Source organism: Pelophylax lessonae (genome assembly GCF_965119305.1).
Source record: "Pelophylax lessonae genome assembly, chromosome: 13".
Classification (NCBI taxonomy): Eukaryota; Metazoa; Chordata; class Amphibia; order Anura; family Ranidae; genus Pelophylax; species Pelophylax lessonae.
Window position 1 is genome coordinate 192,496,722 of NC_138780.1, and position 16,883 is coordinate 192,513,604.

Genomic DNA, 16,883 nt, shown 5'->3' on the forward strand with positions numbered 1-16,883 from the left:
CTTTATGTAGAGCAAGAATTCTTTTTTTTTTTTCAGATCTTTGGAGAGTTCTTTGCCATGAGGTGCCATGTTGAACTTCCAGTGACCAGTATGAGAGAGTGAGAGCGACAACACCAAATTTAACACACCTGCTCCCCATTCACACCTTAGACCTTGTAACACTAACGAGTCACATGACACCGGGGAGGGAAACTGGCTGATTGGGCCCAATTTGAACATTGTTACTTAGGGGTGTACTCACTTTTGTTGCCAGCGGTTTAGACATTAATTGCTGTGCATTGAGTTATTTTGAGGGGACAGCAAATTTACACTGTTATACAAGCTGTACACTCACTACTTTACATTGTAGCAAAGTGTCACTTCTTCAGTGTTGTCCCATGAAAGTATATAATAAAATATTTACAAAAATGTGAGGGGTGTACTCACTTTTGTGAGATACTGTAAATGTGGGAGCTGCTGCTGTTGACCTTTTATGTTAATTGTTTTCTGACCAAACCTGTCTAATTGTACGGTTGTGGTAAGGACTTTGCAGTGTAAGCTCATCTAAGGAGGGCCCAACATGTGGTGCCCATTTCTTACTCTACATCTGATCCTGTCTGAAGTCAGTTGTTACCCTTCAGTGACAGAATGGGTCCAGGTAACTCCTGACACAAACTGTCATGAGGCTTTTAAATTTTTCTACAACTTGTTGGGTTAATCGTCATACTTTGGACATTCTGTAAGCTTATGGCGCGCTGACACAAGCTGAGCTAATTAGCTTTAACAAGTTTAAATTTTCCACATTCATACGAAGACTTCTCCGCTACAAAGTGACATGGCAAGCCGAAATTCATATATTTGAATTATGCTAATTGTATACTATAGTAACAGGGAAAGTGGCACTGAGAGCCAAAACAACCAACCACAGGGCTCTTTTGTGGAACACGGCATTCCAGAAATACAGTAAATCATTCAGGAAATGCTGGGGAGACCTGGGGGGTATCCTATCAATGTCTGTCTGAGGTTTGTTCCACTACCACTGAGTCTATGGGTGGCCAGCTGGTTGTAGACAGATGTTTCAATAAGGACTTGTTTACACTGGCATTGTCCTCTGAAGAGCAATCTATGGTAGATCATGTTTCAGAGGGCATTTGACAAGTTTGTTAAGGAGTTCTGTCCCTTGTTTTAACCCCTAAAAACTTGCACCACCACTCTGCAATCATGTGCATTGGGTTCAGTTAAATGTGTCACATTCAGCAAGTGTTACAACCTACAATAAACGACAGGTGGAGAATTCTTGCCGCCTGTGTACACCCCTGTCTATCTCCTTTGCAGCTTAAATAAGAACTGCAGTTACCCATAATGTTGGCCCCATACCCCCCCCCCCCCCCCCCCTCTGGCACCACCATCTTTAAAAATTTGGTGGGTGTGCAGATGTGCCAAAGGGACCTGGCAAAGATGTTTGGCACATTTTCACAACACAGGTATGAGGCATGGTCTCTCGGGTTGTCTGCGCATCTGCAAACCCCCCCACCCCCTGTGTGTGTGCAAATGTGTCAAACATCTTTGCCAGGTCCCTTTGGCACATCTGCACAGAAAACCACTCCATCAGAACGACTGGGAAGTGCAACATCACTTCTCTGCCTTTTGGCTAAGATGAAGTGTAGAATCTGTTCCCATCAGTGTCCAGTAGAGGTGCTACACTGCTTTTCAGCCTTTTGGTAGGAATGGCTGGCTGTATGTTCTTTCAGCTGGTATGAATGGGGCTCTGAAGGTTGGAATGGCTGGAACAGAAACCAGGGCATCCACCGGATATGGGGCACAAGAATAATTTCCCCAGAAGACTGGCGGGGCCCAGTACCTCCTCATTAAAATTGGTCTATTGGGTCTGGCTATGGGCTGGGAAGGCAGTGGTGTCAGTGCCCCCTGTGAGTTGGTCACTCCGGGGTGCTGTTAGTATCACATGGGCTTGGGAAACCCACTGTGAGAATGAGCACAAGGCCACGTCACCAAATGCTTTTTTTTTTTTTTTTTTTTTTGTACAGCGTCTCTTTGGATTAGGCCTTTTGGCTAAGTCAGAGGCAGTTTTTTCTACCAGGCCTCAGGGCCTAACCAATGCACCTACACTGGCACTATTTATTTCATTTATTTTTCCCACTGTTTTCTCACTTGCACTCTCCTTTCCCAGTCAAAGCCTGTTTCAAAGAAATGCGTTGGGCGGAGCCATATTTGTGACATCATTCCGCACGAGCTGGCTGGTGCTGACCACCGCAGTATGTTTTACTAATGCGTAAACAACGCTGATTTGAATCTTAATTCACAAGTGTATTCTGCTTTTTTAAACATGTTACACTATGAAGTTTCCCTCTCATATATGCACATGGGGAGTATTTACCAACTGACTGCCTTACTTACTTGCTTGACTCTATGCAACTATCCTTATAAATGCCAGTGGAACAGACATCTTCCTCAGATTGGCTGCGAAGTTGGTTTGGATAAATTAAGGACAAAATTCGTGCTTAATCACGAATTGTTCGTGTGAAACGCGTCAACTGTTCCTGTTAGTTATGTCTGGTACTGACCAATAAAGAAGTCTTCATCATTGGACCATGTTGCAGTGTGCCACCATTCTTTCTTTTGCCGGTTATAATCTCTGGTGGCGAGCCTGGGTGTGCACCTGGGGAGGTCAATCTAATACTTATTGCCGTTTATATTGTTTGTGTTTGGATTGTTCAGCAGAGAGCGCTCTGAAGTCCGCTCTCTGCTGACGTCACAGATGTCAGTCCAGGCACCGCATCATTGCGACAAAGAAGTCTGGATCCGCCAAGTGCCTGGACCGACACCCGGCTCACACTCTCAGCGAGCCACTGAGAGCCTGAGCCGGCCGCTCCACCCCTCCACATAAAAACAAATGCATGAAAGCGCTCGGGTATATCCATTTTTTTATTTATATCCAACAAAAGATCTTTGGATGAGGAAATAAAAATTATCAGTTCAAGATTAAAAAATATAAATATATATATATATATATTAATTGGAAGTCCATATAAACTAAAGTCCAGTGATGTAATGGGCAATATCACCTACACCGGGCTGCTGTTCTCAGAAGTGAGGAAAACTCTGGGAGGAATATAAGAAACACAGAAAAGCCCTCTAAGTGTGGACTGATTTAATGAAGCATTAAAAATTATAGTAACAACTCACAAGAGCCAAAAAATAGTCAGGCTTGTAACAAGGCTCAAACGATACTCCTCCTGGTGATGCCGTCCATCCACTCAAGGTATGCGTCCAGGATAATCAGTCCGTTACAGGAAGAAAAATGCCGGCCAACTCCTGTGAACTTCCGGGTCCCAGGCAAAGCCGTGATGGGAGGCTTGTTACAAGCCTGACTATCTTTTGGCTCTTGTGAGTTGTTACTATAATTTTTAAGGCTTCATTAAATCAGTCTACACTTAGAGCGCTTTTCTGTGCTCCACCCCTCCACAGCTCATCGCTACAATGAGCGAGGAGGGGGCAGAGCGAAGAGCGGTGACTGACAGTTAGCAGCTCTCTGCTTGGGTCGCTGTCAGAACGGAGTGATCAGCGGTGTTCAATCGCTCAGTTCTCAGTGCAAAGGTGCCAGGGAAGAGATGCTTCTTCCATCTAGGTAAGTATTAACCTCTTAATGACAGCCAACCGCAGTTATACTGCGGCAGGCAGCCGCTCCTGCGCGAACCGCCGTAGGTATACGTCGGTCGCGTGCCTGCAGCTAGGGGGCGAGCGCGCGCCACCCGATCCGATTGCCGCCTGACACCCGCGATCGCTCCCCGCTGAGAGAGAAGAACGGTCAGCTGTTGTAAATGCAGCTGACCGTTCTTCTCCCTGGAATGATCACAGAGCTCCTGTGATTCTTCTATATAGGATCACAGGTCTGTATAATCATTTCACAAGCCATGCCCCTCCACACAGTTAGAAACACGCTAGGTACACATTTAACCCCTTGATCACCCACAGTGTTAACCCCTTTCCTGCAGTGTCATTATTACAGTAACAGTGCATATTTTTAGCACTGATTTATAGTAACGTTACTGGTCCCCCCCAAAAGTGTCAAAAATGTCAGTCAGGGGTCCGATCTGTCCACCGCAATGTCCCAGTCCCGCAAAAAATTGCAGATCGCCGCCATTACTAGTAAAAAAAAAAAACAATAAAAATTACATAAGTCTTTCCCGTAGTTAGTAGACGCGATAACTTTTGCGCAAACCAATCCAAATACGCTTATTGTGCTTTTTTTTTTACCAAAAATATGTAGCAGAAAACAAATTGGCCTAAAATGTTAAATTTTGATTTTTACATTTTTTTGGGAATGTTATTTAGCAGAATGTGAAAAATATTGTCTTTTTTTGTTTATAGCGCAACACATAAAAAAAAAAAAAAAAAAAAAAAAAAAAAATCGCACAGGTGATCAAATACCACCCAAAGAAAGCTCTATTTGTGGGGAAAAGGGACATCAATTTTATTTAGGTACAGTGTTGCATGACCGCGCAATTGTCCGTTAAAGTAACGCAGTGCCGAATCACAAAATATGGCATGGTCATTAAGGGGGAAAATCCTTCCAGTCCAGAAGTAGTTAATCTAAAGAAAAACACAAACCTATACTTCTCTTTTAATAGAAAACTGAAAATGACTTCTCCACACTGATGCTCTCCCTGATCAGTCACTGAAAGTTTCTCCGGAGCGAGATCTGGGAGAACATTAGTGTTAGAAACACAAGTGCTGCAAAGGACTTTTTTAAGAAGAGAATTTTGTTTTTCCAAGGATCTATCAATATACAACAAACTGAGCCTGTGCAGTGTGCCTCCTAGGGCTCTGTTCTATCAGGAGATGAATTGGGGACAATGGAAGAAGGGGAGGATCAGAGAAGACAAAATCAAACAGCCTTTTTTACACAATGTACAGGATTAACCCCTTAGGTTCCACAGTGAGTAGAACAAGCATGCTTTACTGCATATACAGACTGATTTTATTGTTGTGGGTTTAGTAACACTTTAAGTCAAAAAGATTACTAAATTGACTTTATCCCAGATCTCTGCAATCCCTTGCAGCCACATCCAACACATGGACATTGGCAGATTCTGCACTTATATCCTATATCCTTTACTGAAATCAAAGGTAATAAGAGTATCTTACCGACACATTGGCTGTTTTCATCCATCTGGTAGCCGAAGCGACATATAAGGGGTCGGGCTTGTGACGGGAAGTTGGGAGCAGAGAGAGGAGGAGCCAGTGGTGAGACAGCAGGGAGGTAAGGGGTGCGGTAGGGTGCTCTGAACGTGCTGGACCGGGGGATGCAGAGATAGCCGCCATTCTGATTGACACAGACCATGTCTCCGCGGCAAGCATCGGGGATGCTCCGACATTCATCTATGTCTATAATGGTAAAAATACAGGTTTTTGGAACAAGAGAAGTTGTACTGTGCAGAGTCCATACATACAGAATAAGAACAGATACTGAGAATTACACCGACATACAGGACAAGAGGAGTTGTACTATGCAAAATCCATACATAAAGATAGTGATGAGCCAAACACCCCCCCTGTTCGGTTCGCACCAGAACATCTCGAACAGGGGAAATGTTCTAGCGAATATACGAACATGAAAAATCAAAAGTCATCATTTTAAAGGCTTAAATGTAAGTGACTATTAATCTTCCGCTGGCCAGGGAACACACAGCCTCTCACTTGCAAGCCGATATTCTACCAGCTATGCCACCAAGGCAGCTGAGTAACCTTAGACTCTCTCTGCCTAAAAATTCTTTATCTGAGTTTGACAGCTCTTTGATAGGGCTTTGACATCACCAGTGCACCATAATCCACTGCTCAGGTACAGTGAATAAATTACTGACGTCACTTCCGAAGGGGCGGGGACAATTGATAGGTTTTAATTAAAACCCATAATTAATATTAATCACCCGCTGGCCTGGGAATTCAAACTCACAGCCTCTCGTTTACAAGCCCGGGGATTAAAACTCACAGCCTCTCGTTTACAAGCCCGTTATTCTACCAGCTACGCCACCAAACCAGCTGATAAACCTTGGACTCTTTCTGGCTAACTTCTATCTGAGTGCGACAGCTCTTTTATAGGGCTCTGATGTCACCAGCGCCCCATAATCCATTGCTTAGGTGCAGTGAATAAAATTACTGATGTCAGTAATTTATTTACTGCACCTGAGCAATGGATTATGGGGCGCTGGTGACGCCAGCGCCCTAAAAAAGAACTGTCAAACTCAGATATAAGTTAGTTAGCCAGAGAGAGTCCATGGTTAATCAACTGGCTTGGTGGCATAGTTGGTAGGATAATGGGCTTGTAAACAAGAGGCTGTGAGTTTGAATCCCCAGGTCAGCGGGTGATTAATAGTCATTGTGGATTTTAATTAAAACCTATTAATTTTTCCCGCCCCTTCTGAAGTGACGTCAGTAATTTATTCACTGCACCTGAGCAGTGGATTATGGGGTGCTGGTGAGGTCAGAGCCCTATAAAAGAGCTGTTAACTTAGATAGAGAATTGTTAGGCAGAGAGAGTCTTAGGTTACTCAGCTGCCTCGGTGGCTAGCTGGTAGAATAACAGGCTTGCAAGTGAGAGGCTGTGGGTTAGAATCCCTGGCCAGCGAATGATTAATATTAAATTATGGATATTAAATAAAACCTATTAAATTAATTATGGATGCGGGGGCTCGAAGTTCCCACGAAGAAGCCCATTTGTTCGCCATTCGGCGAATGTGCGAACAGAGTTTGGGTCGAACACGAAGCTCATCACTACACACAGAATAAGAACAGATACTGGGAATTACACCCGACATACAGGACAAGTGAAGTGGTACTGTGTAGAGTCCATACATACAGAATAAGAACAGATACTGAGAATTACACCCGCCATACAGGACAAGAGAAATAGTACTGTGCAGAGTCCATACATACAGAATAAGAACAGATACTGAGAATTACTCCCAGCATACAGGACAAGTGAAGTGGTACTGTGCAGAATCCATACATACAGAATAAAAACAGATAGAGAATTACACCCAACATACAGGACAAGAGAAGTAGTACTGTGCAGAGTCCATACATACAGAATAAAAACAAATACTGAGAAATACACCCAGCATACAGAACAAGAGAAGTGGTACTGTGCAGAGCCCACACATACAGAATAATAACAGATACTGAGAATTACACCCGGCATAAAGGACAAGAGAATTGGTACTGTGCAGAGCCCATACATACAGAATACAAACAGATACTGAGAATTACACCCAGCATACAGGACAAGAGAAGTGGTACTGTGCAGAGTCCATACATACAGAATAAGAACAGATACTGAGAATTACCCCAGCATGTAGGGGGGGGGGGGGTTCTGAAGGTTACTCTTATATAAGGGGGGGGGGACCATGATGCAAGGGAAGCCCTTTCTCTGTTCTAAACCATTTAATGCCGATTTAAAAAAAGTAAAATGTATTAATTTATTTAAATGTTATGCAATAATTTATAAAACTGATTTTTGTGGCTCACAAATACTGAAACATTGTAGTACTGAAACATTTGGAGACTCTAGTAAAGTGTATGGCCAGCTCAGAGAAGGCCCTACCTCCTCCTAGTTGACCTCCTAGGACAGTGAAGGCAAACCTTGGCACCCCAGATGTTTTGGAACTACATTTCCCATGATGCTCATACACTCTGCATTGTAGTTGAGCATCATGGGAAATGTAGTTCCAAAACATCTGGGGTGCCAAAGTTTGCCATCACTGTCCTAGGACCTATTATAGCAAGATGCAAAAATGTATCTTCAGATCCTGGGCCAGACCTCACCCATCACACCACATGAAGTGGTACTGGCTGTGACCACCAGAGGGCAGACCTGTCAGCATAAATGGCTTTGTAACAGGTTAAAAAATCTCCCTCTGGGCCCCCGGCTCTTCTGCCGGGCACCATAGGACTTGTATGTTCTGCTTTCATGCCCAAATCTGGGAGGAGTCTCGAATCTCTGGAGGGACCCGATATATGAGTAAACCTCACAGAAATTTCTTATATTTTCAAGAAACGGCAAAAGGAAACACACAGCAGTGTATTGTCCTGATAACACAGAACAATGAAGTGAAACATTCACATAAAAGCCGGCAGAGTTCTGGCAGCCTGATATCCGCCTGGGAACTCGGCACAAACCCAGGGAGTGTCACATTTCAGAATATCGCAATCAATTCAGTTTTGGAAACAGTTTAACAACTCAATTCAAGTGAACAAAAGGCATTGTTTTCTCTGTGTGCACTAAGGATGGTATTCAACTGCAACCTGTAGCAATCAGTTAGAGTTTATTAGGGCAATCAGAATTAATTAAAATAGACTTCCAGCCTTCCCTTAAAGCGGTTGTAAACTTAAAAAAAAAATAAATACAAAAAATAAAAAACCTGCAAGACAAAGGCATAATGAGCTAGTATGCATCGCATACTAGCTGATTATGAATTACTTACCTTAGAACGAAGCCCCGACACGGACCCCCGGACACTGCTGCGGGCTCTGACATGATCCCTCGGCGTCTCTTCCGGGATTGGCCGGATCCGCGATGACATCACTCCCGCGCATGCTCTGGCTAGCTCCCGGCAAGGAAAGCTGAAGGTCTGCCGGAACCTTCAGAGCGCATGCGCCGCTCGCGTGAGCGGCTGCATGCAGTGCAAATATTCCCTAAACCATGCCAGTTTAGGAGATATTAATTGTAGCTACAGGTAAGCCTTATTATAGGCTTACCTGTAGGTAAAAGTCACAAAAAGCGGTATACTACCGCTTTAAGTCTTGCACAGTTGTACCGGCTCCTTTCCTATCCTAAAACTGCTTTATTTCACTGCACACTGTAAGCGTCTCACAATGTGCATTCGAAGCTGCAGCAAGTCAAAACAGACCTCACCTAATTTCCTGGCTGGATTACGTCCAGCATCATCTAGCCCTCCCTCCCCCAAGCCTGACTGTCCCTGGCCAGCCCCTTTCAAATCACTGGATATCCGTTGTTTTAACCAGGTTTTCTCAGCATTACATGTGGGCATTACCTGCTGTAGTCTGCATGCAAATGCAGTCCGCCTAGGAGCTCCTCCCAAGGGCCAGCCCACTGCTTGCATCAAGGCTGTGGGCTCTTGAGAGGAGTACTGAGACAGGGTGCTGCAATATTTTCAGGAAGCTATGTACAGCACCCTGGGGACTTCTTCCACCAGCCATAATCTGCCTCCATTGCATAGAGAAGCATCAGATTAAACTTCAGCTTTGGGTCTAGTATGGGGAGGGGGCAGTATGAATTACCCTCTCCTGAAGCACACCTGGTTACAATCCCTCAATGTGGGGGGTACGTTGCCTGGGGGTACAGAACCCCCGCCAAAAGAAAAAAATCCTGTTTACCGATGAACACATTGGTCTCATCACTGACTAGCATTGATTATCTCCCAGGGGTGGGGTCTCTTGGGTGACATCATTGACCAACTACGGTCCTATGCCTATATTTGGTCAGTGGTGTCATGTTATGCCCTCCCCTTTTGTGCACATTGTTAGGAATTCCCAGCCAGTAAATGAATAGGGTGTTGTCACTGGTGTGAAGGACACAGTAAATGCCAGCACCCACCGCTTCCTTAGCAACCACTGACACATAAGAAGCTGCTATATGGAAAGAATAAATCCCAAACGGGATTAGCAATCGGGGAGAGGGATGTTGCGATACCAGAGAAATATAATGGGAAATGTTGATGCAAAAATGTATAAAAATTATCTTTTATTAGTTCAAAGTAAAAAATCTGTATGTTGAACTAATAAAATATAAATTTTTATACATTTTTGCATCAACATTTCCCATTATATTTCTCTGGTATCGCAACATCCCTCTCCCTGATTGCTAATCCCGTTTGGGATTTATTCTCTCCATATGACAGCTTCTTATGTGTCAATGGTTGCTAAGGAACCAGTGGGTGCTGGCATTTACCGTGTCCTTAACACCAGTGACAACACCCTATTAATTTACTGGCTGGGAATTCCTTGCTAATCCCATTTGGGATTTATTCTCTCCATATACAATTTTTGGGATAGATACCACATTTTGTAATGTAGAGTAGACCTGAGCATTTTTTCTTAAGAATCTGTCATAGATAGCAGCAGCAGAAATACTGATACTATAGATGATATTCAGCTCCTGCCAAATGGACTAACAGTCTGGTGTTCATACAATTGCCTGAACAGCCGAAGTTCGGTCTAGATCACAGGTGTCAAACACAAGGCCCGCAGGCCAAATTCAGCCCTCCAGGCCATTTCATGTGGCCCTTGCACCTCTCCTGCAGCTGCTGCATCTCCCTTTTTTCTGTCCCCACCTTGTCTCAGCAGACGGACAGAACTCCTTTGCCAGATCCTGTCCTTCCCCCTGCAGCAGCAGAGAGGACCCACCCCCCCCCCCCAACTCAGCAGTTGGCAGCAGACCCCAACACAGCAGTTGGCAGCAGAGAGGAGGACACAACTCCTCCTACAGATCCTGCATCTCTCTGTGGAGCCTCAGCACCCCCTCCTCTCCACCTCCACTGGTCTCAGCATTCAGCAGACTCTGGCAGCTGACTCCAGCCCTCTTCCAGACTCGGCAGTTGCTGCTTCCCAGCTCTGCATCCAGCTTCTTCCCAGCAGCAGTACGTGGTAAAGGGGATGCACTGTGAGGTCTTCTAATAGTGGTGGGCTACAGATAGAACCATAATGCTGATGCGACCCGGGATTAAATTGACTTTAACACCCCTGGTCTAGATCTTGAGCTCATCCTTAGTCACTGCCAGTGGCGTAGCGTGGGGGGTGCTGGGGGGGCCAGCCGCACAGGGCGCAAAATCTGGGGGGGGGGGGAATCGCATGGTGTGCCAGTGTCACTCTCCCCCCGCCAACATGTCACCGCGCATGCGCCGCCACCTGGAATAGCCGAACGTATACTAGCTTTCCCGAGCGGCGGCAGGCGCATGCGTAATGACGTGTTGGCGCCCGGCGGCGCCATTTTTAAATCTAAGGCACCTCACGAACAGGTAAGTGAACTCCTCCACAGTAGGACAGAGGATGATGTAGGGGGAGTCAGTGTAGGTGTCAGTGTAGAGGAGGGTCAGTGTAGGTGTCAGTGTGGGGGGGGCAGTGTAGGGGGTTCAGTGTAGGGTTCAGTGTTGGGGGGGTCAGTGTAGGGGTCAGTGTCAGTGTGGGGGGGGGGGTCAGTGTAGGAGGGGTCAGTGTAGGAGGGTTCAGTGTAGAAGGGTTCAGTGTAGAAGGGGTCAGTGTAGGGGGGGTCAGTGTAGGTGTCAATGAAGGGGGGTTAGTGTAGGTGTCAATGAAGTGGTCAGTGTAAGTGTCAATGAAGGGGGGTTAGTGTATGTGTCATTGTAGGGGGGTCAGTGTAGAGGTCAATGAATGGGGGTCAGTGTAGGTGTCAGTGAAGGGGTTAGTGTAGGTGTCAATGTGGGGGGGGGTCAGTGTAGGTGTCAGTGAAAAGGTCAGTGTAGGGGGGACAGTGTAGGTGTCAGAGTAGGGGGGTCAGTGTAGGGGGGGGGGTCAGTGTAGGTGTCAATGAAGGGGGGTCAGTGTAGGTGTCAATGAAGGGGGGGTCAGTGTAGGTGTCAGTGTAGGTGTCAATGAAGGGGGGGGGGTCAGTGAAGGGGAGTCAGTGTAGGTGTCAATGTGGGGGGGGATCAGTGTAGGTGTCAGTGAAGTGGTCATTGTAGGGGGGTCAGTGTAGGTGTCAATGTGGGGGGGTCAGTGTAGGGGTGTCAGTGTAAGGGTTCAGTGAAGGGGTGTCAGTGTAGGGGGGTCAATGTAGGTGTCAATGTGGGGGGGGGTCAGTGTAGGTGTCAGCGAAGGGGTCAATGTGGGGGGGGGTCAGTGTAGGAGTCAATGTGTTGGGGGGGTCAGTGAAGGGGTCAGTGTAGGTGTCAGTGTAGGGGGGGGTCAGTTTAGGTGTCAGTGTAGGGGGGGGTCAGTGTAGAGGGGTCAGTGTAAGTGTCAGTGTAGGAGTGTCAGTGTAGAAGGGTCAGTGTAGAAGGGTCAGTGTAGAAGGGTCAGTGTAGAAGGGTCAGTGTAGAAGGGTCAGTGTAGGGGGGCCAGTCTAGGGGTCAATGTAGAGGTCAGTGAAGGTGTCGGTGTAGGGGTCAGTGTAGGTGTCAATGTGGGGGGGTCAGTGTAGTGGGGTCAGTGGAGGGGGTCAGTGTAGGTGTAAATGTAGGGGGGTCAGTGTAAGGGTTCAGTGAAGGGGTGTCAGTGTAGGGGGGTCAATGTAGGGGGGGGCAGTGTAGGTGTCAATGTGGGGGGGGGGTCAGTGTAGGTGTCAGCGAAGGGGTCAATGTAGGGGGGGGGGTCAGTGTAGGAGTCAATGTGTGGGGGGGTCAGTGAAGGGGTCAGTGTAGGGGGGTCGGTTTAGGTGTCAGTGTAGGGGGAGTCAGTGTAGAGGGGTCAGTGTAGGGGGGGCCAGTCTAGGGGTCAATGTAGAGGTCAGTGAAGGTGTCGGTGTAGGGGTCAGTGTAGGTGTTAGTGAAGGAGGGGCAGGGAAGAAGGGTCACTGTAGGGGGGCCAGTGTAGGGGGGTCAGTGTAGGGGGTTCAGTGAAGGGGGATCAGTTAAGGAGGGGTCGGGATAAAGGGTCAATGAAGGGGGGGGCAGTGTAGGTGTCAATGTAGGGGGGTCAGTGTAGGTGTCAGTGTAGGTGTCAATGAAGGGGTCAGTGTAGGGGGTTCAGTCTAGGGGGTTCAGTGAAGGGGGATCAATGAAGGAGGGGGTCGAAATAAAGGGTCAATGAAGGGGGGGCCAGTGTAGGTGTCAATGTAGGGGGGTCAGTGTAGGTGTCAGTGTAAGGGTCAGTGTAGGTGTCAATGAAGGGGTCAGTGTAGGTGTCAATGAAGGGGTCAGTGTAGGGGGGGGGGGTCAGTGAAGGTGTCAAGAAATGAGGTAGGTCATTGTTGTGATCAGGTTGGTTAGTGCAGGAATAAGGTAGGTCAGTGTAGGAATAAGATAGGTCAGTGTAGGTGTCTGTGTAGTGGTCACGTAGGTCTGTGTAGTGGTCAGGTAAGTCTGTGTAGTGGTCAGGTAAGTCTGTGTAGTGGTCAGGTAGGTCTGTGTAGGTGTCAGTATAGTAATCAGGTAGGTCAGTGTAGGTGTCAGTGTAGTGGTCAGGTAGGTCTGTGTAGTGGTCAGGTAGGTCTGTGTAGGTGTCAGTATAGTAATCAGGTAGGTCAGTGTAGGTGTCAGTGTAGTGGTCTGTGTAGTGGGCGCAAATTACTAACCTTGCCCCGGGCGCTGACAACCCAAGCTACGCCACTGGTCACTGCTACTCCTACAAGCTAGCGCCTGGGTTTGCAAAGACATTTGGTGCACACAAAGTAGTATTATCCCTTCTGGTTATTGAGGAACTTACATAAAGGTTTTTTGTGCCCAGAGTTTGGCTTTACCTAAAAGTTGAATGTGATTGGGTAAGTAGGTGTGAATTTTAATGACAGGTCCACTTTAAAATTTTAGCTGTTCATAAATTTAATAACAATATCTTCATAAATTGTCAGAACTTTAACAGATGCTCTTACCTAAACATTCACCGGTCGCTCTGTCTATCTGGAAGCCATTTGAGCACTGTTCCTATAAAGAAATAATAATAAAAGATTTATGAACAGGAGCCGAGCCATGCACCGAATATACCGAGGGAGCAAACTTGGATTTTATTTTTATGTTTGGTTACATTCTTATGTGCTGAAATAATTCTTCTGACAAATATCTGTGTACTTGTCAAACGTTGGACGCCCTCTTTATCTGAAGAGAATCTACAATCTTTTATAAAGTTGTTTACTCAAAACAAATATGATTAATGGGGAACTTTACAGAGAGGGTAGAGTGTCACTGGTGACCTCCCCCAGGAAATTTGGAAAGATTATGGAGTTTAGTGCAAAGTTTGCAGGGTCACTCATCAGCAACTTAATGAACAATTTTAGAAATCCTTCCAAAACACACAAGCATTTTATAGGTTTTCATCCCTTTAGACGTGTTCCTATCAGGAGTATCTCACCGAAAATGACATCGTTGTTGCAGGGGATGCCAGAAATCTGACTCATCTTAGTGCAGACTTCTGGGAAAATTGGTGAGCCAATCACACAAGCAGGAAATTATGTTTCTGGGGTGTGGTCAGTAAACATTCTGTGTACAGGCGGCCATATTGCATTTTCAGAAAAGTACAATAGCTGCAGATTGAAAATGAAAGTTTATTTTTAATAACATTCAATTACAATATGATTTGTGATGCTATATTGATTTTCTTTATTTGCTATTTTTTTCCCCCCACGAAAATGAAGTTACCCTAAGTCCATATATTTGGACACAGGCACAATTTTAGTTTTTTTCAGGTATTTACCAAAACAATTTCAAGCTTTAGTTATATAGAGGATATGGGCTGAAAGTACACACTCTCAGGTTTAATTTGAGGGTATGTACATCCAAATCAGAGGAAGGGTTTAGGAATTATAGCTCTTAAGAATGGCCATTCCCCCTTTTTCAGGGGACCAAAAGTAATTGGACAGTTGAATCAAAAGCGGTTTCATGGCCAGGTGTGGGCTATTCCTTTGTTATCTCTTCACCAATTAAGCAGGTAAAAGGTCTGGAATTGTATTCTAAGTGTGGGATTTGCATTTGGAGTTGCTGTCAACCTACATCATGCATTCAATGGAGTTGTCCATGCAAGTGAAACAGGCCATTGTAAGGCTTCAAAAACTAAACAAATCCATCAGAGAGATAGCAGCAACATTAGGAGTGGCCAAATCAACAGTTTGGTACATTCTGAGGAAAGAAGAACACACTGGTGAGCTCAGCAACATAAAAAGGCCTGGCCATCCATGGAAGATAACAGTAGTGGATGATCGCAAGATCCTCTCTATGGTAAAGAAAAACCCAATCACAACATCCAGACAAGTGAAGGACACTCTCCAGGAGGTCGGCGTATCATTGTCAAAGGCTACAATCAAGAGAAGACTTCACGAGAGCAAATAGAGAGGGTTCACCACGAGGTGCAAACCATTCATAAAGCCTGAAGAATAGAACAGCCAGATTAGACTTTGCCAAAAAACATCTAAAGAAGCCAGACCAGATCTGGAAAAGCATTCTTTGGACGGATGAAACTAAGATTAATCTGTACCAGAATGACGGGAAGAGAAAAGTGTGGAGAAGGCTTGGAACAGCTCATGGGTCTCAGTGTGCAGGAGCTTCCTGTAATAAAGACCATTCACTGCTAGTCTCTCTCCTTGTGCAGGGTGACTGGTTTTGTCTCTGCCCCCTACTGCTGGGTCCCTCCTACCACTCTGTTCTCTGCACAGGCTATGTACAGCATGATACTTTGCTAGACAGCAGCAGCAGCAAGAAATGTACCAATTTAAGTGGTTGCAGCACATTGGTACGAGGTTCAAGAGGTTAAAGTGTGGGGTTCAGTGGGTTAAAGCAGGTGAGGGTGTGATAAAATGCCTCCTCACTGCTGGTCAAATGTTCTCTCTAGAGTGATCCAAATGTGGATTGCTTTTTAGAGACAAAAGCACATGCGAACAAGCCCTAAGGAATGAAATATGTATACAGAAATATGTATACAGTATCTCACAAAAGTGAGTACACCCCTCACATTTTTGTAAATATTTTATTCTATCTTTTCATGTGACAACACTGAAGAAATGACACTTTGCTACAATGTAAAGTAGTGAGTGTACAGCTTGTATAACAGTGTAAATTTGCTGTCCCCTCAAAATAACTCACTTTTGTTGCCAGCGGTTTAGACATTAATGGCTGTGTGTTGAGTTATTTTGAGGGGACAGCAAATTTCCACTGTTATACAAGCTGTACACTCACTACTTTACATTGTAGCAAAGTGTCATTTCTTCAGTGTTGTCACATGAAAAGTTAGAATAAAATATTTACAAAAATGTGAGGGGTGTACTCACTTTTGTGAGATACTGTATATTAGAAGACATCTCAGAGTTCCATTATCAGTCCATACAGAAATTCCAGATGCTTACACATACACAATAAATAGGAAATAGACAAATAATACAATTTCCACCATCTGGTTTCCCCGCCTCCTCCCATCGCAGATTCTGCCAAGTCTCATTTACCTCCAGTATCTCATCATTCTTATCTCCACTGTAACACTTGAACTGAGAATTAATTTCTTTTATATCAAGAATTTGCATGAGTTACAATGTTGTTTCCTATAGCCACTGCATGAGCTCACTATAAACAGCGCTGTGGAAGATGTTGGCGCTATATTAGTAATAATAATAAAAAAAAAACAAAAAAAAAAAAACAACAATCTTTTAGAAAACTCCAGTCCTTGTGTGCAGCATTCCAGTGTCAGGACGTCTTTCCCAGAACAACCGACCAACAGAATCTCTGCTCGGCCAGCTGTGCTCCTTGGCCGCAGCGCGGCGGTTTGGGATTTGTCATCAGATTACTCGCTGCTCAGATAATCACAGACCGAAATGTGCATTTTGCAACACAAATCATAGCAGAGTTCCAGCAGTGACTTCCCCTGTGTGTGGATCCATTTATCTAGTGGAGGGTGGAAAACTACAAGTGGCCCGCAAACAGCGACCTGAGTGATCAAACATTAATTTCAAAAGTCATTTTCAGTCTTAAAATAATCTCTGGTGATCCTTGTTCAGACACTTCCTGCTATAGGATGACAACACTCTGTCCTTGCCTCCTGATTGCGTGCCTGCGAGAAACCCGTTAATGAATGCTGTGCAGCCGTCACTGGAATTCATGTAGATACCTGCGAAGAGGCTGCAGGAGATTAGCAGCACTGCGTTGCAATAAAGTATCAAAGATGAAAATCAAATGCTAATTGTTTCTCATGTACAGTTCTTTAGCAAACTAAAT

The 16,883-nt window shown here is 45.2% G+C and overlaps 1 protein-coding gene across 1 annotated transcript in view; it reads right to left on the reverse strand.

The window, feature by feature from the left end:
* The window catches only part of FBLN5 (fibulin 5), a 78,537-nt gene that overhangs the window by 40,170 nt on the left and 21,484 nt on the right, over positions 1-16,883 (reverse strand). The window contains exons 3-4 of the mRNA XM_082275444.1: positions 13,562-13,613; positions 5,146-5,385 (exon numbers count right to left, since the gene is read on the reverse strand). Of these exons, the coding sequence (XP_082131570.1) occupies positions 5,146-5,385; positions 13,562-13,613 (292 nt within the window). The remainder of the gene's footprint in view (positions 1-5,145; positions 5,386-13,561; positions 13,614-16,883) is intronic.